The sequence below is a fragment of the Ursus americanus genome, chromosome 25 (assembly GCF_024610735.1).
Source record: "Ursus americanus isolate L20-20 chromosome 25, mUrsAme1.1.p, whole genome shotgun sequence".
Taxonomy (NCBI): Eukaryota; Metazoa; Chordata; class Mammalia; order Carnivora; family Ursidae; genus Ursus; species Ursus americanus.
In genome coordinates, this window is record NC_142151.1 from 3,197,903 (window position 1) to 3,222,450 (window position 24,548).

At 45.0% G+C, this 24,548-nt stretch overlaps 2 protein-coding genes across 5 annotated transcripts in view; one reads left to right on the plus strand and one right to left on the minus strand.

Moving 5' to 3' along the window:
- Window positions 1–7,436, plus strand: part of CACNA2D4 (calcium voltage-gated channel auxiliary subunit alpha2delta 4) — a 109,369-nt gene extending 101,933 nt beyond the window's left edge. The window contains exons 33-38 of the mRNA XM_045775451.2: window positions 191–246; window positions 543–563; window positions 3,140–3,257; window positions 5,017–5,129; window positions 5,419–5,501; window positions 6,242–7,436. Coding sequence (XP_045631407.2) covers window positions 191–246; window positions 543–563; window positions 3,140–3,257; window positions 5,017–5,129; window positions 5,419–5,501; window positions 6,242–6,346 — 496 coding nt within the window. The 3' untranslated portion in view covers window positions 6,347–7,436. The remainder of the gene's footprint in view (window positions 1–190; window positions 247–542; window positions 564–3,139; window positions 3,258–5,016; window positions 5,130–5,418; window positions 5,502–6,241) is intronic.
- Window positions 7,437–10,735: 3,299 nt separating this feature from the next.
- Window positions 10,736–24,548, minus strand: part of ADIPOR2 (adiponectin receptor 2) — a 141,398-nt gene continuing 127,585 nt past the window's right edge. For all 4 annotated transcript variants that reach the window (XM_045774856.2, XM_045774839.2, XM_045774847.2 and 1 more), the window contains exons 4-8: window positions 21,324–21,495; window positions 18,654–18,840; window positions 18,220–18,407; window positions 15,665–15,858; window positions 10,736–13,611 (exon numbers count right to left, since the gene is read on the minus strand). In XM_045774856.2, the coding sequence (XP_045630812.1) occupies window positions 13,483–13,611; window positions 15,665–15,858; window positions 18,220–18,407; window positions 18,654–18,840; window positions 21,324–21,495 (870 nt within the window). In that variant the 3' untranslated portion in view covers window positions 10,736–13,482. The remainder of the gene's footprint in view (window positions 13,612–15,664; window positions 15,859–18,219; window positions 18,408–18,653; window positions 18,841–21,323; window positions 21,496–24,548) is intronic.

Sequence of the window (24,548 nt, forward strand, 5' to 3'; positions counted from 1 at the left end):
TGCCCAGGTGGAGAAGCTCCCTGCTCACCCAGGAGCCTCAAGCGGGGGAGAGGGTGTCCTGGAGGAGAGGGGCTAGACCAGGGGCCAGCAGGGAGCTCTGGTGCCCCAGGCCCCTCAGGCCCCAGGTGGGGAGGGCACCGGGTCTCGGGTCTCGGTCTCGGTCTCGGAGATTCAGCTCTGCGTCTGACAGGCTCCTGCTGGAGTGGAGCGCCTGGGACTCCTGGCATGCGGACAGTGGGGCGGAGGGTGAGTACAGAGGACTGCAAAAGGGAGTGTTGACTATCAGAGCCATTTCAGTAGGAACTTGTCACCTCTGGGCGGATGACAGATGGGATGGGGACTCTGGAGAGTCCAAGGCTCCCATCTCACCCTGCTGGGTCCTCTCTCATGGCCTCCCCCTCACTCCTGGCTCCCCTCAACTCTCTGTGTGACATCATGCCATCTTGGGATATCACCGCTCCATGTGACATCATTCATCCCATGTGACATCGCCACCCTGTGCCATCCTGCCCACCCTGTGCTGGGCCTCATGCCCTGGACAGCCAAAGCTGTCTTCCATCACTGTGAGTAGCTTTCGCTGACGATGGGGGGGGGGGCGGTGTGGGGAGGGACTGCAAAAGGTGCAAAAGGGGACTGTCCTCAGCTCTCTGTCCCAGGCGTGCATCCAAGGAAGGCTGAGCTCTCTTCATCCGGGGACACCCCTGACTCAGGGTCCCTAATAATCTAAAGCCCCACTCCTTAAGGGGTGGAGGTGTCCCACACAAGTACAGCCCTACCCCAGGGCAAACAAAACCCTCCAGCCATCTCCTTGGGTGATTCCAAGAGGAAAAAGGGTGATGTTGCCCAGTGGCTGTGACCACGTGCAGGTAAGCAGCCACCAGGTCTCCTCGTGGAGGCAGAAACAGAGGTGCCTCCAGCTCACATGTCCACGGAGCCCTCAGCAGAGCTCGGGGTTGAGGGGGTGGCAGGTGAACATCTCCTATGACCTTGTGTCTGAGGACAGTGCCCTCCACAGGCCTGACCATAAACCAAAGAAATGTCCTCACTCTCAGCCAGCTGTGACCCCGTACTACACCCCCCGGGAGAGTGAAGCCACTTGACCTTTAAATGCAAAAGGAAGTCAATGGCTTCTACTCTCTGGGTAGCTGGGGGTTCCCCACCACACAGGACTGTCCCGCTTTAACCGGTCTTGTTCAACCCCTCCATGTCAATAGAGCCTTTTCCACGGGGTTCTGGAACATCTCCACTGCCTGGGCTGTACTCCCCACCCCATTTTTGTTAAGAGTTTGGCTTCCTGATGGTGTCTGTGACAGGAACCAGGGACCACGTGTCACAACCCATTTAGAAACAGGTCCCTCCTCCCCTCTGCATGGGAACACAGGGTGGGGGGGACACAGCTCCCCTCCTTGTCTTTCTCCGCCAGCAGCTGCATCTTGCAAACACTGAGAATGATCTCCCTCAATCTGCTTGTTCAGAATCTCTCATCTTCAGGGCAGCTGCCCCTGAAGCTTCTCCCTCCTGCCTAGGAGGCCTGGTCCAGACACTCGTCCATGTCTTCAGTGAATAGCGCTGGACTTGGAGTCCAAGGACATGGAGTCCAAGGACATGGACTGCAGGAGACCCTGAGGCCCTTTCCCAGTGGCTGGAAGGCTACTCCACCCTGTTGTTGTTGGCCTTGTTACTAACACTGTCACGGAGATAACCTTACCCACACAAAGTGGTTCAGGTGACAGGTCCAGCCCTGAGTCAGCCCCCACTGGGGACCAGGCCAGTGTAACTGGGCCCTGGAAGGAGCAAAGCCAGCTCCCAGGCTTCTGCAGGCTTTAGCCAGAGTGCCCACTCCCAGATTCCGAGGGGCCCAGACAGCCAAGTGCCCAGCAGCAGCCCTGGAAGGTCTGGTGGAACCTGACCAAGTGTGCAGAGCCCCTGACTGAACACTGTGGTTCTTCCTCTCAGTTCACACTTGTCTGCTCCGACTGGCCTCCCCTCCTGCCTTCAAGGTCTAGTGGGAAGTTTCTGGGTCTGGGAATTTAGGAGACCTATAGCTCTCCTACTGACCCCTATGTGACCCTGAGATAGGGGTCTATGAAATGGGGGTGATACTGCCCCCCCCTCCCCCGCAGACGGGCCCTGTGCATTTCCTGCATTGGAAATGCATGAGAAGTGCCTGGAAGAAACAGAAGCCCTGTGTTAAAACAGTGCTGCTATTTTGGACAAAAATAATGTCGTTCGGCCTGTGAGCCAGCCCTGTTGTGCTTTTTGCTCACCTCAGGCACAAATGTGTGTCCTCTAGGACCGGGCTGCTAGGGCCTCAGCTTTTCCTTTTGCTGAGACCTGTTCATGCCATCCTTTGTGCCTGAGTGGACTCAGTGCACCATGCGGACACTGAGGAGCTGGAAAGGCTGTGAGCTGTGTCTCCTGGGCCTCGGCAGCTTTGGGCCTGAAACCCCCTGCCGGCTCTCTCCCAGGCCCTGGCAGTCAGGCGCTCTGCCCTTGCTGCTCTGCTCATAACTGGCCACGGGGGTTAGGGAGCAAGCCTAGGACTTGTCTGGGAGTTGCATTTGCAGAGCACTGTAGCTAGACTTGAGAAATGTCACCTGTACACAGTAAAGGGGAGGGGTGATAGGATTAAAGGACCAAAGTCTCCCCCAAGCCACCGCTTGGCACTCCTCCTGCCTCTGCCCTCCTCTAAGACCCTGGATATCAATGCTGATTGATTGGAGCCTTCAAGAGGTCCACTTCCACCCTCCTCCCAACCAGCCAGCCTACACCGAGGATCAGACTTCCAAAGAGCGGAGGTGGCTTTCCCAAGGTCACGGGGCTAGTGTGCTAATCACATACAACCAAGAGCCAAGGCCCCCAGGGCCCTGTCTGCTGCCCTTTCCACCATGATCTCCTCCATTTATTCTGTGCCTTTTCCTTCCCTGTCTTCCTTCCACCCTACCTCTCCTCTATAAGCCCTGAGAACTTTCTGACAAGGGAGCCATCTGCATGCACGCAGACAAAGCAGTGTTCCATTGCATAGCGACCGTGCCTGCCTTGGCAGGGCTGAATCTGAGACCCCTATAGGCATGGCTCCCTAATGCCCTCTTCATTTGGTGATGCCCTTTCCCCCATCTGTGACTCCGTGTGCCCACAGCCCACAAGCACAAGAAACAGGATGTGCTGCAGCCCTGTGACACAGAGTACCCCGTGTTCGTGCACCAGACGGCCATCCAGGAGACCAACGGGGTCATCGAGTGTGGAGGCTGCCAGAAGTAAGGCCAAGGACAGCTCTGCCAGACCCCAGCCAGGCTCCCACCGTCTTTGCTTCTCCTTTTCCTTAGTGAAGGAAACACAGGCTGAGGCAGAGAGTAGGCCGGCTGGGGGTGCTGGATGGTTTGGTGTGCTGTCTTAAGGGAACTGGGGAAAGGTGGTCCTGAGGCGAGATCTAGGCCCACCCACCCCACCTCAGGCTCCAAAGCCATCCCACCCAGAAGAAAGTCTCCCACAGCCTCTCTCGGCGACCCCTTCAGTGCGGGTCTTACACACACCTGCTGAGCCCACAGCAGCTCAGTGTCAGAGACACAAGCTCAGCGGCATCTGCAAGCCCTTGGAAGGCACGGGTAGGCAAGAATAGCTTTGAGTAAAGAAACCGGTCAGCTCTCCCTCAGAAACCTGTCTGTGCAGAGAAGCAGGCAAGCTTGAGGACCTTCTCAGGAGTGGGTGGACTGAAGGAGGGCTCCTAGCTCAGTCAGATCACACCTGGCCTCTCCAACCCCAGGCCTGGAGCCTGTGTGTGCACCCTGCCTAGACTCAGGCCTTCTCCCGTGTACAGGCCACTAGATCCGAGCTAGATCGACCGGCTCTGCCAAGCCTGGGAGGGCAGGGAGACCTGACAGAAACTTCTGTCCTGCTGATTCCCACCCTGAACTCGGGACCTCCCCGCTTGTGAAGTTCTGTCCTGGGCCTCCTCTAGGGTATCCACTCAGCCAGCTTTGCCTTCTGCCAGCAGCTGCCCAGGATGTCCCTCAGACTCCCCAGACCTCCAGGGAATTATTTTCTGTGGGACGCCTCAGACTGTGGCATGGGATGGTCCTACTAGTGTGTAATGTCGGGTGGATGTTAACCTCACCAGAGCGGTTTTCTGGGAACTACTGTGACGTGTTTATCTCAAAGACTTGTCGTGAGGATAAAGTAAATGGTCTGGTGTAAAGCACAGACTTTAGAGTAGACAGATTTGAGTTCAAAAACTGGTTCTGCTGCTCCCTAGCCATGTAACCTTGGGCAGGTTACCTCACCACCTCTTCTAGCCTCTGTGTTCTCCTCTCCAAAACAGGAATAACACCAACCTCCTTCGGAGTGGTGAAGGTTAAATGTGTGTGTGTGTGTGTGTGTGTGTGTGTGTGTGTGTGTGAGAGAGAGAGAGAGAGAGAGAGAGAGAGAGAGAGAGAGAGAGAGAAATCATCCACCCCAAAGGAAATGCTCAGGAAGTGGCAGCTACTGTTACATAACGCACCAGGCCCTGTGCAGAACAGGCTTTCCCTAATCCTTTCATCCCTCCCGCTGGCAGGACTCCAGGGCCGTGCGTGGGCGCGCTCTGCCACCTTGTGGCCAAGTCTGAGCACTGCATCTTTCCAGCACAGCCTGCGGCCCGCCCCCCACCACAATCACCCAAAGCAAGGGTAGCCACACATCCCTATTTGCTTGGGGCAGTCTAGATTTATGCCTGTTGTCCCTGAATATATTAATAACAACTCCTTTCCCTCTCAAGAATTATCCCCGTGTGGACTTCCTCACCTCCAATCTGCAAGGAAGCCGTACCACTGCAAGGGCTTGTGGATAAAATAAGCCCAGAGGACTGAGTTTGTTGCCTAGCACTGTCCCTGCAACTGCTCCTGATCTGACCTGCCTCGTGGTTCTGTTCCTTCCCCTGCCACCCCAGCTCCACACTATAAATCTCCAGAAACTCCCTAGACACTCGAAGTTGAGCCTGCCGTAGAGAAGTTCTGTGACCCACTTCTCTCTTTGCTGCAGGATATTTGTGATGCAACAGATTCCCAGTAGTAACCTTCTCCTCCTGGTGACAGACCCCACCTGTGACTGTAGTATCTTCCCACTAGTCCTGCAGGAGGCTACAGAAGTCAAATATATCCTTCCAATCTCCAGGATATGTGGGCTGAGGGAGGTTGGAGGTATAGATGTCATGGAGGGGCTCAGATGTTGAGAGGCAAGGCCAGCCTCCCTCACCACCAGCATCCCTCACCTCCAGGGCATCGTGATTTGTTCCAACCCTCCCCTCCTCCACCCCTGGGTGCTGTCTTCTGACCTTGGAAGCCACTTGCAAGGCAGCTGGTTCATTCTTCCCGAACTTAGTCTCTAGAATCTCCAGAATCCGCTCCTTCCATGAGATGTTCACCTTAACAGTGAATTCTGCACATAATGCCTCTGTCAAGTGTGACAGGATGCGCTCCCAGAAGCTTCGCCGGAGACCAGATTCCTGCCATGCCTTCCATCCAGAGGTAAGGGCTGGAGGGGGCCACAGGGGTGGGGCTTGGTCTTCACCCTAAACCCTCAGCTCCAGGATGGTGCCTGTGCAATTGCAGACCTGAGTGGACACACGAATGCAGCTGTGCCTGTGCACCTGCGTGGAATACATTCATGCGTGCGCACTGACATTTAGCCCCTGTGGCATTCACACACTGAATCAACCAGGAGCTGAGGGCCAAATTCCTAGGGTTTGGGCCCTCAGTGATTTAAAACACAGCTTCCCCATTTTGCCTTCATTACTACTGCACTTAGCTCCGAATGATCTGAGCAAAAAGGAGGAAACCGTTATATGCATAATACTGATGGTGACCGACATTAATTGAGCGCCCACTACATAAGGTGCTTTTAGCTTAAGGCCTCAAGCTGGGTGCCTCATACATGGTATTGTCTTTGCTGGATATGACTGCCACAAATAATCCACATCAAAGCAGCTTCCAGAGTTGCAGGCTTCCCCAAAGTCATTCTAAGAGGATGGCCCCACGGCCACTATAAGACTAGGGACAAGCAGAGGCTTGAGCCCAGTTCTGGGCTGAGTGCACAGCCTCTACTTTTCCCCCAAAAATAGGTGGTCTAAAAAAGATGGCAGTGTTTCCTCCATTTTCTGGAATTTCCTTCTTTCCCCAGGTTTTTGGCTACTAGTCCCAGAGACCCTCCTCCCTACTCCTTGCCTCGTCTTGAAGGCTACCCTTTCATCTCTGCTCTGGGTTCACAGGAAAATGCCCAGGAGTGTGGCAGCACCTCAGCCACCTCAGCCTCGCTCCCCATGCTCCTGCTGCCTGTGTGTGCCTGGGTGCTACCACCCCAGCTGCTGCGGTGACTCTCGCCCAATGTCACCTTTGTTTTGACAAGATGATCCTTCCAGGGACGTTCTAAAGAGTCAGCACCTGCCATGTGATCCACCTCACTATACCTGAGTTATCACCCAGGTCACTGTTCATCTCAATCTTGGGCTAATTGGCCCTGCCTCCTGAGATTGCCAGATGGAACCAGAAACCTCTTCTCAAAGACCTTCCGGGGTGCCTAATACCATCCTTCCTACCTCCTCTTCAGCAGCCCAGCGTGAGCTCAATTTGGACCACAACAAAAGAATTTAATTCCATCTATTCTCCAGAAGTCCAGACCCAGCCAAGGGTCGGCTATTTCCAATGAGCCCAGTTGGCCTTCAGTAGAATCCAAGAACTTAAAGGTACTGAGAAAGAGGGGCAGAACTAGGCCAACAGCAGAAATGAGATGAAGAACATGGCCCACCTGAAATAGAGCTTTCTCAAAATGAGATGCATGGTGGGGGGTAGCTCAATTTCCTAGCTGCTGCTCAAACAAGGCGTGTGTGTGTGTGTGTGTGTGTGTGTGTGTGTGTGTGTGTGTGTGAGAGAGAGAGAGAGAGAGAGAGAGAGAGAGTGAGAGAGAGAAAGAGAGAGAGACAAGGAAGTAACTAGTAATGGGAAAAACCCAGTACAGGAACAGGTATTAAGTCCTTTTATATTACTGTGGCATGTCTGCAAACTATTGCTATTAAAAACTTCTAAAAATGTCTTTACAAAATGCTAACATACAGAAACTTTTGCATCTAAGAAAAAGCCAATAGGGTAAAATATACAGCTGCAGCACTAAAAGGTGATAGAAGAACAGGGGAGGTGGAGGCACGGCGGCAGCCAAGCAGAGGTCACAGGAAAAAGAACAGTCCTTCAGTGGCATGGTGAGGGATCTCCTGACAGCTAGCTCCAGACCCCCAGGAGGTCCAGGTCCCATAGTGGTCTTTTTCTAGCCACTTATCTTTATAAAAGAGACTACCTTGATCTCCAGGTCCTGGGATTGAGCCCCATGTCAGGCTCCTAGCTCAGCAGGGAGTCTGCTTCTCCCTCTCCCTCTGCCTCTCCCCCTGCCTGTGCTCTCTCAAATGAATAAAATCTTTTAAAAATAAAATAAAATAAAATAAAATAAATAAAATAAATAAAATAAAATAAAATAAAATAAAATAAGACTACCTGACTCTATCCCTGGGGTTGGCATTTCGAGGAACATTCCAACATGCACAGCCAAGTCCACCAGGAGGGGAGCTCTATCTGGGAACTTACTCTCCACATGCGCACCTCCCACCGGTGTGTATCTCAAGGCCCTGGAGCTTCCTCCGAGATAGCAGCTTCCACTGTGAGAGCACCAGTAAAGGCAGAACCATGTAGAAATTCTGAGGCGGCCTCAGAACTTTAAATTCAACCAACCTCCAACGAGGAGGTCCAGGCAAGCCCCAAGATAAGCACGGACAGCGTGCAGGGCCTTGGGAGACCCTTCTTCTCAGGCCGCCACAATTCAGAGTACAAGCTTCCCACCAGTAAATGGCCCCACTTCCCTATAGAGTGGGCCAACTTTGCACAAATTGCATGTTAACTACTATTAGTCTATTAACTCATTTTGGGGGGGTGGGGAATGGACCAAGAAATGAGAGTGAGGATGCCAAGGACAATAGGCAAAGATCGCAAGTGTCCATCTGACACAGGTGGGTGAGAACGCAGCAGGGAACCCTTTCTCCAGTCCTCTCAGATGCCATAGTTCAGAGCTTCCCCACCATCCTGTCAAGAAGACCTTATCGGGAGGCACCGGGGTGGCTCAGTCAGTTAAGCGTCGGCCTTCAGCTCAGGTCATGATCCCAGAGTCCTGGGATCAGTCCCACATGGCGCTCCCCGCTCAGCGGGGAACCTGCTTCTCCCTCTCCCTCTGCCTGCCACTCCCCCTGCTTGTGCACACTTTCTCTCTCTCTCTCTCCCCCTCTGTTAAGTAAATAAATAAAATCTTAAAAAAAAAAAAAAAAGACGACAACGACCTTATCATGACAGGCACGGCAGCATGAACACTTCCTCACTGTTGCTCCAGCGCCTCCACCACCACCAGTAATGCCTGGGGCCCACGGCCACCCCTCTGCCTTGTTTTGGCATTCATAAACGTTCTGGCCTCCAAACAGCATCTGACCTCTACTACCAACTCCCAGACACAGGCTGCTAGTCTTTCTCTCTTGGACAGCAATCCCATCTTTGGAAAGGCCTGTCTTCCCTGCCCACCCACGGAGAGCATTTTCAGGCAAATTTATCAACCATCTTGGCCATATCATTTAAAAACCAAGACAGGAAGTGCCCGGGCAGTTTCCAGCCTTTTGTCTATTTCATCCCCATGTCTCTGGATGGCCAGGAAACTGTAAATTTGGGAAATCACTTCTAGAACCAATGGAAGGAATAAACTAACCTTTCTCATAAACTAACCTTACTCCTCACCTGGAAGAACGGAATGTTCTTGTGAGCTTCAAGGGTCAGAACTGTTCTTCCTTTCTTCTTTTAACAGAACCACTAAAAGACAGCAGGTGGCAGCCTCAATCAAGCTGAAGAGACATTGCTGATTTAGATGAACAAAGTTAAAACCAAAGCCATTTAATAAATGACAAGATTCTGTTAGAATCTTGAAATCTCTTTTCTTAAAGGACCAAGAACTCAAAGCTGCTGTCAGATCCTCCTTCCTCAGTACCAGGGATAAATTACTAGATCCACCTAATAATGTTACACATTTTAATAGAAGTGCTTTCAGGTAAAACAGCTCACCACTTCATAATGCTAAGTGAAGTTCTGATTCAGGAGGTCAAGGGAATGGAAGCATCTTAAAGTCAGAGAAGTAAATATGAGGGATGGGTATCACAAAAGGAAGAAATCAGAGCAAGAGCTTGGCAGAAATGCCCGCCAATCACTATGGAGAGGTTGAGAAATGTTGATCTCCGTGAAAGATGCAAAGAATATAAGCCCATTTTAAAAGGTGAGAAAAGGAAAAAAAAAAAAAAAACAGAAGGTAAGGGACACTAGGGAAATAAACGACTTCTTGCCTATGTCACTGGCAAATGGCAAAACCTGACCCTCAACCTACCTCTTGTTCTAGCTCAGCATAGCCAAGGAAAGGATGGGAGGACGTAGGCTATGAGAGGCTTTCATGTTCGTGCAGCTAGATTCCCTGCTTCCTCAGTTTCCCCGACGCCTGCTCCAGGCCATCACAAGTACAAGTTACAAGAGTCAGACGGACCTCCTTTTTCTACCAAGTCACATTGCTGAAGGCAGAAAAACTTCGTACATAAGGACACAAGGAGTGGTGGTCAATAGTTCATGACCAATGAGGGAAGGAAACACAGAACACGGTGTAAATGAAACAAAATATTCTAGAGACAAGGATATTATTCTAGGATAAATTGTAAAGCAACACTGCCCAAGTGCTTCTTCAGGAAATCCAGAGCCTTAGCATTCTACAAAGTCAAAATTCAAACGTCCTTTATTTCCTTTGCTATTATATCCACGGATATCACCTAAGAAAGGGAGCATACAGTTCTTAGCAAAAAAGTAGGAAAAACCAAATGGTTCTTTATAAATAAGGCCTCAAAAGAGCAGAATGCGATCCAGTGTTCTATACCCAGATAATTATATAAGGAAACCCTGAAGTTTTATCTATACTTAAAAATGAGAATTCAGGGCAGATGGGTGGCACAGTTGGTTAAGTGCCCAACTCTTGGTTTCAGCTCAGGCCACAATCTCAGGGTCGTGAGATGGAGCCCAGCATCTGGCTCCAAGTTTAGCATGGAGTCTGCCTGAGGTTCTTTCTCCTTCTGACCCTCCCACTCATGCTCTCTTTCTAAAATAAATAAATCTTTTAAAAAAAGAGAGAGAGAATTCAAATACTGGGAATTCCCCTGCAAAGGATTCCTTTCTTAAATTACACAAAGGGTTAACCCCCAAACCTTTCGGTCAACATGAGATTTAATCCGAACTGTCTTCTTACTGTAGAGTGTGGCACAAGAGTCACACTTGGCCTTTCTAAGCTTCAGTCTCCTCATCCAGGAAATGAGTCGTACTGATCAGTTCACAGGGAGGTGGTTACGAGTATCTGATACCAAGAGTCCTTCGACAGAAACCTTCATATAAAGTAACCATTATGTTAGGTATTACTCTTATAAACTTTAATCATAAATTAAGAACTACCCCTTGGAGTTAGGTCTCCCCTCCAGTCTAAACCTGGTCCCCGTTTTAACGAAAGCCTAAGAAAGGTCAGGAAAAGTGAGCTGGGCATAAATAACTTTGATTTGCGCATTCAGAATGGAAAGTCTCTGACAATTTCTTAAGCTTCAGGTCTAAGTTAAGGCTTCAGGGGAGGTAAGCTGAGGCAATAAAACAGTACACAACAAAAGTTCATATTCCATTTGGTTCTTTTTATTAGAAGTTGAGAATACAGCAAGTAAGGGAAATCCCATGGTGAATGAAACCATCACACAGAGGCCTTTCTGGAACCCCAACCCTCTATGATCCCCAAAAATGTGCTTTGTGGCTTCAGCAATTTATAAAGGGGAAGGGGGGAAAATACTGAAAAAGGCCACTATTTAATGGTGAAAGAATGAAGCTGTAGAGGTCCTAACCAGCCTAGGGCCAACAAAGAAAAATTAAAAAATCTGCACAGAGCAAGCAAGCCTCTGATGCTGAGAGTAAGGCATTCAGGCGCCAACCTGGTGAGAGTTCTCAGCGAGCACTGTGAAGACCAAGTGCACAGTGAGGCTGTTGGTAGTGAGTTGCACACTGACACACACATATAAATGGGCACACACACACACGCACTCGCACACACACCTTAAAGAGGGAGATTTTTACTGGATTACACATCATTGATGTTAATTTAACTTTTCCTAACAGTTTGTGCTATGTTGAACCAGGTTCAGCTCCTCCTTTGGGGTGTGGGGTGACTGGGCCCAGAAACTACTACTTCTGTTGGTGGTGTTACAGGGCTGTATCTTATACCCTGTATCCCAAAGTGCATGACTGAAGAGCAAGTCTGGCTTCTGATATGTGCTGTTGCTTCCATGAGACTAAGTGTCCTTCCTTCCAGATGGCCACTGACCTGCTGGACTATTCCCTCAAAGGGAGTAATACTGTTCTTTATTCTGTCAGACACTGCACCAGTTCACTCACTCAAGTCTTTTGCAGGGTCCCCTGGCACCCAAGGCAGTGACCTTATCCAGAACCAAGATACTCTTTAAGTTCTTCCCCAGTTCTACAAAGGATTCCTTCTTCCCGGTTGCCAGCTTTTGCTAGAGATTGGAAGGGGAGAGAAAGGAGATTAACAACCAAGAAAATGCTCTGCTGGATAGGAGACCCTTCCCATACACCAAACACCTATTTGAGGGTGTCAGCCCCCGTGCTTAGGGCTTCAATGTTTAGTTCTAAAACCCACAATCCCCAGGATGTAACTCAATCACCTGAAGTCTTGGGTGACAGCAAGTAACCTAAGACTCAAGTGCTATTTTGGTGGTTTGCCTATGAGCCAAGATTAGAATTCTATGAACCAGATCCTTCCCCTACCACTCTCCCTAACACCGTATGAGGGTACCTCTGGGGCATGAGCAACCTTTTTTCCACTTCTAGCAGCTCTTTAAAGATACAGCTGTACCAGACTCCCTAGCAATAACATACCATTTTCTTTTATAACTTCCCACCATGCTATCCCCCAAAACTGGGGTTCAGGGAATACTGATGACTCCAGAGTGGGTTCCGGACCTTGCTTTACAAGAGTTCTACTGGCTTTCTTGTTCAAGAACAGCTGATACGTGTGTTATTACCAGGCTTACTAAGACGGTGCCAGAGGTGAAATTCACCTTTCCTGATCCAAAGGAAGCATTCTCCCAACCTATGTAAATGAGCTCAGGAGGTACCTGGACAAGTCGGAATCTCTTTTGTGACTGGCTCCATGCCAGGAACTATGATGCCAGGGAAAAGTCCATCTGTATTCCCAAGAGGAGGAAGGGTAGTCAGGGCAGTGACTTTAACAGAAGGAAATTTCTGGGGCGTTCCAGAGCTCCACAACAAAGATATGGAAAACTGTCACATCCCTGAAGATAAAAATCACCACAAAATTGAATAGGATGCCAGGAAGTAATCAGATCAGCCTCTGGGCTAATATTTCCAGAGCTCCTCCCACTGTCTCCACTACCCCTTTGCTGGCATAACTGACTTTCCCAAATAAATGGCTCTACTCTTTAGAAGGGGTCACTCTCAGCACAGAAAACAAGTCAGTCTTTCAAATGATACCTTAACTAGAGCCTTTATCTAACACATCCTGTCAGCCATTCACGTGCTGCTTCCACTGAGAAAACACATACAGCTTCCCTCTACCTTGGGACTACCAAAGGCTCTCAGACATGAGAGTGGTCATGTGATCACTGGGCTGGGGCTGTACTTCCTGCCCCACAGGGTCCAAGGTATGCCAGCCTTTAGAAGGCACCTTGGTGCACCAAGGCATTATACATTCTGGGGCCATCACCTGATCCTCCTACAGTCACTTTGTGCAAAATTGAAACAGTGTGTGGTATTTGCATGTTTCATTCTATACAAAAATTCCCCTCCCTCCCTACCCCTATGTTTTAAACATTTATATAAATTCTTATTTAAACAGTAAGTTAGAAATCTTATTTACATTAATTTCTTTGTTCTCCCAAAAGAGCATCTAAAATCACATTCCCACCCTTTAATAGGATATAAATGTTCACCTAAATTGGTTTGTATTATTGATTTAAGGAGAGAGAAAGGGAGAAGAACGAACCACCAGCTAAACTGTGTTCCCATCTTCTACAAAGAAATGTGACACAGATCAGAAGCCAGTTTGCCAAGGTCGTGCAGAGCCCTCAATCAGTAGATCCCAATTATAAGTCAGGGTTTGGGCCATTTCTCCTTTTCTCCAAATTGATGCACTCCATCCTTTGAGGTATGATTTATTTTTGTTTTTCTCTTCTCAGTCGTGTACCAGGTGGAGCCCCAAGGGCATCACAAAGCCCACGAGGCTGTCAAAGTTTTGGGGCTCCTCTGGCACTGGCGTCAATGGCCAGTAAGGGAGGCCCTGCAAACACTGCAGGCCGTGTTCAGGGTCACAGTCCCCAGCTTCTGGAAGGAGTCACAGTGCATCCTCTTCACTGCAGCCTCCGCCAATCATGAAACGGAACTCCTGGAGGTTTGAGACGCCATGGAAGTGAACGAAAGCGCCAGCAACCACAAAGATGTGAAACAGCTGATGAGAGTGAAACTGGAGGGGAGGGGGGAGAAACCCGTTCATTATTAAAGTCTGCTAAAGAGTCCTCAGGTTGTTTGTGCTGAGCAGGGCAGGGAATGGAGTGACAAAGCTCAAATTCGAGGTGTCCACAGATCTTGGAACATCCATTAGGCATATCACATTCTGCTGAACTGAAGGCCAGCTGTCCCCAAAGAAATCAAGGTGCTGCCGCTAAATTCTAACCATGAAGATGTGTACACGTATCACAAGAGTATCTGGTGAACTCGGGCAAATGGCATACACACACTCTTGCCAACAGACTACAAAAGACCAAAGATCCCTCCATGCCTAGCAATGGGCTACAGTTAGACATGGGGAGGTTTTCCTCTTTGCTGAAGGAGGTTTTTATCATGGCCTAAATAAAGTACCAGAGCTATGGCCAATTTAAATGTTGCTCTCCTTCAGAAAAACTAAAGGGATTTCCAGGATTAGGTAGAAGGTTAAAACATATGACTCCTTCAGCTCTAAGACTCTAGAATTACATGAACATACCTTATCAAAAGACTAGCAAGGCCAGGCCTTTTCCTTCCTTCTCAAATCAGAAGCTGGTCTACAAGCACATGACATTTTTTCTGATTTAATCTGTTTTGTTGAATGCTAGTTCATTTCTTAAAAGGGATCTATCAATTGCTCAGTGCACCAAATATCACTTCAAAAATTATACTATTCTCTCATTATCATCAAGAGAAAGATATTGATTTTAGAGGTGTAAACTAGAAAGAGTCACAAGTCACATCCCAGAAGAAAGGGATAAAGAAAGGGGGGTAATCAGAAGGGGGAGTGAAGCATGGGAGACTATGGACTCTGAGAAACACACTGAGGGCTTCAGAGGGGACGGGGTGGGGGAATGGGATAGGCTGGTGATGGGTAGTAAGGAGGGCACATATTGCATGGTGCAGTGGGTGTTATACGCAACTAATGAATCATCGAACCTTGCATCAGAAACCAGGGATGTACTGTATGGTGACTCACATAATGTGATAAAAAAACATTAAAAATAATAATAATAAAGACTAATTTCCCCACCAAAAAAAAAAAAAAAAAAAGTCACATCCCAGGAAATGCTTCCTAGGATATCAAAGGGGATTCATTCTCCCAAAGAAGGGGGGGGAGGGATCTCCATAATCAATGTCAAAATGATGATGAGGCAATCTCCAAAAGATAAATTAACTAATTTGAATCTGAAAAGATTGCCGAAATTAGCATTATCTTCGATTTTATGGTGGGCTAAATTAAACTTTGAAGACTAGGTGATCTGCTTAGTTTACAATCATGAGGAACAGAATTCCAAAGGTCAGACTTCATATCAAGCAACTCTTCAATTCTGTACCTACTGAAAATATTTCAGGCCATCCTCAATTACAAAGTTTCCATCTATTGGTCCCTTACATTTCTTTCCCCTTCTCTTTCCCTCTCTCTTAACCACAATCTAGTTAGCTTTTCCTCTTCTCTTGCTACCAAACACGTATACACACTCACTCACTCTCATTACAAATCACCGAATTTTAGTATCAAAAAGGACTTTGGTAAATAATCTAGTCCATCACCCTCATTTTCTAAATGAGGAAACCAAAACAAACTAAATGCCTTGTCAGTTCAGTGTAATATAAAGGAGCACAGACTCTAATATTAGACTAGCCTGATTCAAATTCCACTCCTACCACCTAGTAGTAATTTGTCCTAACTTTGGACAAGTTACCTAATCTCCCTAAGCCTCATTTCCTAATCCGTAAAATGGAAAACAATAGTTGTCATACCTTATACGGCCAATGTATTTAATGAGGTAATCTGTGTAAAGTACTCACTCAGTACCATGCCAGCCACCAAGTAAGTGCTCAGTAAATGTCAGTCATCACTGTACTTATCATCCAGAGAAACACAACTAATGAGAAAGAGTTACAACTAAAATACGAGTCTCTCAATTTTGAGTCTAAACTTTTTCAATTATTTCACACTTTCCGGTCTGCCAGTAACATAACTAACAGATACGTATGTATACAACCTAACTGCCCCTGGTCATACTTACCCAGATATCACACTTGCCAGGAAAAAAGCGTTCAGGGATACGGGCAGCATACAGGGCAGCGCCTGTGATATAGAGGCTGGCCATCAGCATCAGCCAGCCGATCTGCCCTATGGTGGCGGCCTTCAGGAATCCCTCCGAGATGACATAGTGCAAGGTAGGAATGATTCCACTCAGGCCAAGGCCCAAAAATACTCCTGGCAATCACAAGGAGAATAAAGTAAAAACGCAGAAGAGAAATAAGGAAGAAGTCAATATTACAACACAGCACTAGTAATTCTGTAAACTGAATATTTCAAGTATGATGCTTCTTGTTTGAAAGGAAAAAGAAGGTTCTTCAAACTCTGGGATACTGCCACAACAGACAGCACAGCTACGCTCTAAAAGATCCATTTACAAATGCAAGGAGCCTCCTGCTGAGGAGAGGCTCAGCTTAACAAGTCAGCAGTCCTCAAAGGGTTTAGAAATGTGTTGCTAAGTGTTTCAGGAATAGACAGCTCTAGGAGTTTTTTTAAACTTTCCTAAATGCTGCCACTTCATAGACACAGATTGCAATACAGAGCAATCTCACATATTTTATCTCCTCTTTGAAGCAACAGATTCTTGGGGTTGGAGGGGAGTGGACGGAGGCGGCAATTGGGGGGATGGGGAGGGAGGTCAGAGCTGCTCCTAAAAGCTCCCAGGCCCAAAACTACCAGTCTGGTACAGAAATCTACCAGAATCACTCCACCACAGCCCTACTGCCTTCAAAATCATCTACGCCAGTGTTTTTCAAACTTCTGGATATGGCCTAGGTTATAAGACCCACTAAGTGAATCTGGATTAGCATTTTTTCTTTTTTAGTGAACCACAATGAAATAAAAATCAGACTGTCACAAATGGAGTGTTAAGCAGTAGTATGTAAAAGCTGAGTAATATATATGTGTTAATTTATGAGTATATACACAAATCTGTGTCAATCGAAACACCACAGGAACACCTCATACCCAGCAGCCAGTAACTGCTCCTACATTTTGACACAGAGTTAAAAATGACCTTTAACTCTCAAAATACAAGACAAGGAGCTTGCTTTGGACATTACCAAATAAGTTGCTGGTATGCAACAATACACGCATGCACATACACATAATAAATCGCAGGCATCTACAAGAGAAGAGGAAAATGGCAATGCTCACCTCACAGAAGAAGGGACTCAAGCAGGCCTAAATAAAAACCTTTTCCAAATTCTACTCCTCACTAAAGAAAAACCGTCATGATCCTGTTTCACTTGTTATTTTCCTGTACATGCTAAACAGAGGCTCTGGTGGTCTTGCCTACCATTCTGGAAGTCAAAAGCTCAGGGGCTTGGTTCTTCTGATGTGTTTCACAGCAGAATGTGCAGCTGTACTTTTTTTTTTTTTTAATATTTTATTTATTTATTTGACAGAGATAGAGACAGCCAGCGAGAGAGAGAACACAAGCAGGGGGAGTGGGAGAGGAAGAAGCAGGCTCCTAGAGGAGGAGCCTGATGTGGGGCTCGATCCCAGAACGCCGGGATCACGCCCTGAGCTCAAGGCAGACGCTTAACGACTGTGCCACCCAGCGTCCCGTGCAGCTGTACTCTTATCTCCTGTGCTGAAGCAGGCTTAGCCCCACAGTTAAGTACGGCTGGAAGTCACCCCTGACCACAGCTTCCCTGCTCATATAATCACTTAAAAAGAGAAGTGGGTAGACTGTTGCTAACAGTGGTCATTCACAAGTAGTTAAATTCAAACTTCTAACCTTCTAAGAAACTGCAGATGAACCATGGCTTGGATTTTAATATGAAATGGTTTTGGGGTTTTGGCTGTAGTTGATGTTGATCTTGTTTTTTCAAGTCAAAAGGAAAAATACTCCTTCTACTACTTTTCATTCTCAGTAGGCACCAGGTTTGATACTGAGGATAGAACACTGAAGGACATGGCCCTGGCTACAAGGAGTCCCAATCCAGTGGGAAACAAAAACATGTCTCTGTGAACTCCCCACTCCTAGAGGAAGGCTCAACCAGAGGCTTTTGGCTTTCCATATCATCTCCAGTGAGACAGGCATTATTCTAAATATAAAAAGCCCCCGTATTCCTGTATTAGAAGAGATGTATGGTACTTACTTTAGTAGAATACAATCAGTATGAAGTTTTATTTATCTAAGCAGTACACATTTTCTAATAAAAATACAAAACCAAACCAAAAAATGACAAAAGAACCAATCACTAAAAAAGAAGTACACTCCAAGCTGAGAAAGGGTAATCATTGTGTTTTGTTTTGTTTTTTTAACAAAGGTTACAGAGCCACTGCCTTATGGTCATAAACTCTAGTGAATTACAAAATATATACACTGCCTCATAAAGCTCACCATGCCCCTCAACTCTATGTACTTAAGATAACTAATGAACACTACTACATTCAAAGCCCCTGAAGAACAGGAACTAGGACTTATTTATTCTTGCATCACAAGTAACAGCACAGGACTTGGGAAGTGGACCTTTAACAAATGACTGGTAAATAAATGAATGTCCAATGTAAAACCCCCACATCTCTTACCTGCTCTTACTCCTCGATACTGAGGGGTAGCAAACATGTCCCACTGGGAAACTATAATGGCTGCAATGCCCAGCACGCAGATGACAATCAGGTAGATGAAGCAAGGTTGTGGATTACAGTAGAAAGAATAATAAAGCCATGGAACAAAGCTTCCCATAATCAGAAGAGCAATACCAGAGTAATCCAGTCTAAAATAGGAACAAAAATTCATGTGATGTTAAGAAGTATGGCCCACTGCAGGTTCTAATTACTCCCCTATGACATGAGCTAACGGTAATAGACAAGAGGCAACGGGGATGCTTGCTTTAATTAAAAAAAAAAAAAAAAATTAAGTTCCCATCGGATAGTATCAAGAATTCTGCCAATTCTGCTGGATGTTTTCCCTAACCACTTACTCTAATATTTGATTATAATGTAGACTTTCCGATACTTACTTAGAGAAGAGCCGGGAGACCCCTTCTGAGTGGCAGTAGACTGTGTGGAAGAGCCATGAAAAGGAAAGGCAGAGAATGGCCCCCAAGAAGAATAATCCAAAGACCACCTTCTCTTGCAGAGGGGCCACAAAGGAGATGTTTGGGCGAAACATGTAAAAGATACCCAGGCACAGGAAGAATACACAACCTACAAAAAGAGTACAGTGAGAGAAAAGACAATCCTTGTCAAGAAGCACTGTTGTGTGTTGATGAGGTTCTCAGTCCTTCACAATCACAATGATATCTCAATCAAAAGCTCCATGAGAAAGATTTTCCAAATAATTGAAGCTTATCCAAAATTTTGGTCTACTTCAAACACTGCTGGTACCATATACTCATCAGCTTCAAAAGCCAAGTGTACAGGAAACAGTACTTTATCTAAGAGCATAACCCAAAAAGAAAACAGACAAGGCTGCTACTTCTTAGAAGGCTGAATTAGTCCACTTCTACCTCTAGATCTAGTATAAAATTTCATTTAGAAAGTTTTTGGCACACATGTTGGAGCCCAGCTTTCAAAGATCCATTTTGTGTTTGCTTTTGCAACGAATTCTAATACCTCCAAACCCTGTCAAGAAATACAGTTTTCCTCCACCAAGAGCTGTCAAGGAACATGATGTTTCTCCAGTCCTCATCAACTGGCCCAACAGATTCAAGAGTTTAAGGACAATAAAATGCCTATTCATGCTACTTCATAATCAGTTTTTAAACTGCTCTTCTTCACAGTAAAATACATGTTCTTACTGCTTAGGAAAAGGTCACTTAACACAAGGAACGCACAGAAATTAAGAAGTTAAACATGTACTAAGTAACTGTTCTATTTAATAAAACTTTTACCCTTGAGTTAGAAGTCAGCAATGAACTGGATTTGCTGCTCTATTCCACTCTGACTATACTAGCAGGTAGGAAGGAATATGGGGACACAACTGAAATCAAATGTGTGACACAAAACGTTAAGTCGAATAAACCAGAGATTTCGTATATTCACATGGTTGTGCAGCCACCATTATTTAATTTCAGAATATTTTCATCACCCCAAAAAGAAGCCCATACTTATCGCATTCATCTCCCACTCCCTACTATCCCCCCCAGCCCTAGACAACCACTAATCATACTTCATCTCTATGGATTTTCACATTGTGGGCATTTCGTGTATATGGATTACATAATAAGTGGCCTTTTGTGTCTGGCTTGCTCCACTTAGCATAGTGTTTCGAGGCTCACCTGTGTTGTAACACACATCAGCACTTCATCTCTTTTTAAGGCCAAATTAATATTTCATTTATATGGATATACCACATTTTATTTACCCATTCACCAGCTGCAAGATGCTTGGGTTGTTTCTACTTTTTAACTATTATAAATAACATTGCTAAAAACATTTGTTTACATGCTTTTGTGTGAACTGTTTTCCATTCTCTTGAGTACATAACTAAGGAGCAGAACTATTGATACCTCTGTTTAACTTTTTGAGGAACTGTCAAAACTGTTTTCCATAAAGGCTGTACCATTTTACATTCCTACCAGCAAAGCCTGAAAGTTGTAATTTTTCTACATCCTTGCCAAAACTTTTATTTTCCATTTTCTTGATTATAGCCATTCTAGCAAGTGTAAAGTGGTATCTCACTACATTTTTCAAAGTATTTGATTTGCATTTCCCAAAATGACTAATGATGTTGAGCATCCCTTTTTTAAAACTGAAATAAGAGTTGACACTTGAGCATCTTTTCGTGTGTTTATTGGCCATTTGTAGATCTTTGGAGAAATGTCTACTCAGATGCTTTACCCATTTTTTAAACTGGGTCATCCTTTTATTGTTTAGTTGTAGAAGTTCTTTACTAGATCATCATCAGACAGATGATTTGCAAACATTTTCTCCCATTCTGTGGGTTATCTTTGCACTTTCTTGATAATGTCCTTTGACATACAAAAGTTTTTAATTTTGAGAAACTCCAATTTATCTATTTTTTATTTGGTGGTCTGTACTAAACTTAGGTGTCAATTCTAAGAAATTATCACCTAATCCAAGGTCGAAAAGATTTACATCTATGTTTTCACCTAATAATTTTATGGTTTTAGTTATGTTTTAAATCTTTGATTCATTTTGAGTTAATTTTGTATATGAAATGAAGGAGGGATCCAACTTGATTCTTTTTCAGTTTTCCCCCATACTATTTGCTGAGACTATTCTTCCCGCATTGTATTCCTTCTTTAATACGCAATCATGATGGAAAAAAATATTAGAGATCACATTCTACTTCAAGCAAAACTGAGATTTAATTGTGAATATTCTAAGCAATGATTTTGAAAAATCAGCTTATTTCTATTAAATAAGCACCTTCCTCACAGTATTCATTGAGACATTATACCACATTTTACAGCACCTTTCCCTTGGTCTGGTTCAAGGACACAGTCTGAAAATCTAGTAGAGAAAATTATGACTTAGCTGTAATAAAATCAGAGTGCAAACTAGGATAACCACAGAATAAACGAGTAAGAAATGCATCATTAGAAATCCAGAAATCAAAACAGCAAATCCCAAATACATTTTTTGTTTTATCCTTATCCTCAAATACATGGAAAAAAAAAAGAATAAAGTGAACATTAATTCCTTATACCACTGACATTACATACCTAAAAGATGTGTCCAGATGTTGCCTGTCTCTGTGTGTATTCTGAAAATGCTCTTAAAACAGGCCCGGAAAGAAGGCATTGGGGGCCGATGTCCATGTAAAAGGAAATCGTTATCCTTGAGCCAGTCTGGTAGTACATCATGAGGGATTACTCGCCACCGACCTTCCCATACCTGGAAGAAGAATATAAAATATCTTTGTAGTTTTGTCAATGTAGCAACACTGGTTATCCTAAAAGAATGGTTTTCAGATTTGTTTAAGTCTGGCTAAAGGTCGGGTCCACCTGTACAGACTTGCCTACCTTCATCACAACAGACTTTACCTCTGAAAAGGCCCTGTGATATTAAATATGACTGTTTTTATACTTAATATTTCTGTTGGTGGAAAAAGAACTACAGCTGACCCTAACGTGCGTTTGAAATGTGTGGGTTGACTTATATGCAGATTTTTTTTACAATACAGTCCTGTAAATGAATTTTCTCTTCCTTATGATGTTACTAACATTTTTTTTCTCTAGCTTATTTTAAGGATTTAGTTTATAATACATATACAAAATATGTGTTGACTTTTAATGCTATTGGTAGGCTATTAATAGTTAAGTTTCAGAGGAATCAAAAGTTATGCATGAATTTTCAACTTCGAAGGGGTCAGTATCTTTAACCCCTGCATCATTCAAAGGCCAAACCCTGTATATAGAATCACTTGTGTGCCTTCTGCTAAATTCTCTCCCTTTCCCTTCTCTTCGTACCAACAACAAACATGATGAAGTAAAAAAAGACAGTGCATAGAAGTCAAAATCTTGGATCTCTACCATTAACTAGTTCAAGGAGCTTTAATCAGAAAGTCACCAAGCCTCAGTTTCCTCATATATAAAACGGGATAACAATACTTCAATTACTTCATAAGGGATCAAATGAAATAACCCAGAGCACTTCCTAAATGAATAAGCAAGCCCCAGCATCTACCCCACCGGTGGTATGCAACCCTGACCATCCCCAGAGGCCATTACCTACCTAAGTGTTAATGACTGATCCACCCTCCTCATGCTGGAGAGATGGGAAAGAAACTCAAAGGTTAAGGACCCTTCAAAAGTCCTGTCACCACCACCCCCTTCTTCTCCCTTTTCACTGTCCCTCCCCCACAGACTCTAACAGAAAAGGGATCAGGAATCAGGTACCTGTCCTTAAAAACCTGTCAACCTCTGCACTCTGCTTCTTTTAATGTCTCTCAGCACAGAGAGCTCACATCATAAGGATCACTTAATCCTAAACTAAGTTGGTTCTGCAAATCATAAAGATATAAGGAAAAATGCCGGGTACATGGTCTATGCATAGGCTTTAGGTTGAGACAATGACCCCACTCTTACCCCTCAGGGTTCTTGTGACAAACAACAGGGCTAGGCTATACAAGCTTCGCCCTCCTTCTACTATGCGATGCAAAATGACTGCCAGCTACTGAGCCCATTCCTTTTGCTTCACATCTTCCTGTTCTCTCCTCTCCTTAATCCTTCTTATTGAAATACACTTGTAAAAGAATTGATCCTCTGTGTAACTCCAAAGGAAGTGAGAACTAACAATTTAAGAGCAGAAGTGGCCCTCTTAACGCTACTAAAACTCACTATCTCTCTAGCCTCCCCAATTTCTCTCTCACCTTCTGACTCAAAACCTGAGGCCTGTAGTTACTGGTGGTAAACTGGCCATTCCATGCTCCTTCGTAACACACAATAAAATACAATAACGCCAAAAGACTAATCTAGATATTTAATGTCTACAGGTAATAATAGTATTACCACTTGTAAAAGCAGCTGTTTGAGATCTTCCAAAGGACTTTTTGGAGAAAAAGAGAATACTCCAAGATACTGAATTTCTCTTCTCTAATTTGGACTTGAAAGAGATAGCTACTGTTAACATTAACTTTACAAGATGCTTACTCTGTTTTACTTTGGAAGAATTCTATTTTCTAAGAGGGAGAGGAAAAGAGAAATCAATCCTTACATCCTCAAAGCAATTCAAAATCTGCAAACAGCTCTGCTGTGACCATATGAAAAGTGCTATTGTGTTACCCCACACAGCCGAGATGTTCCCTTTTTGCAATAAGAAAGAATATGTTGAGTTTCTTACTAGTTATATTTGCATATAATGTCAGAATGATTTTTCTCCATTGTTTCTTAACATTCTAGCAGTCTAAACTGAGCCAAGGAGCTATACTTTCATAATTATACTGAAGTCAGTGTCATATTCAACAGACACTGCACCCTCAAACCTCAACTTGGAGTCAATCCAAATGGCAACCCAAACAGGCATCCTCTTTTACCCCCCAGGGAAAAAAGAACAGGATCACAGCTTGGCCAAATACATATTTATTTATAAGCTTGACAAAGGCACTGCATAAATCAAACATCTGAGCAATGGTCCACTGGATTTGTATTAGACCATTAATGCACAAAACATTTCTTTATAACTGAAGGCTGGAAAAAAAGAGAGCATGATCAAACTTGGACACTCTATAAAGACTAAATGATTTGATTTCCCCTATTCCCATAAGAAAAGCTTTTCCAAAAGGGAGTGTATACCAGCAAGGCCACAGGACACTTCATTTTAAATTCTGTTTATTTGCCTGCAATCCAAGAAAAAAAAAATGTGTCACTAAACCCAGTTAGTTGTCATGTACACTCAGTTGCATGACCGCAGCAGGCGGAACAAGCTTGGAGAACGCTGTGTCACAGGAAGCCTCTCCAGTCCACTCTCACAGACAAACTGCTAGAGGATGATATGGCAATGGTAATAATTTTTGTGCTCCACTCATTTTTCTTCAGTAAATCACAGTTTGGAGCAAACAAATGCCCTATTTATTCTCCCATTAGCTGTTACATTGGTGGAAGTTTTATTTGCTTTATTCTTTACTCTTAGTTCAGAAAAGGAGAATAAAAAGGCAGTCAAATTAGCTACAGTACCCCACTGATCTATAAATATTAAAAATCCCTAATGGCCCAGACACTAAATAGTCAACATTGAGAGATCTAACACCAAACTTGCTTTATGAAAAACAAAATATATCCTTTATATCCCTGTGTGTTGATTCTCCTGAGACAGCAATCACTAGAAAAGAATCTATTGTTTTGCTTGGCTTTTTCTTCACCAATTTTCAAACACTGAAAATTTCCTGGGCTCTAAGTAGACCCAAAATTGTTTATACCCCTCCCCCACCACTCTCCACCCATCCCCTT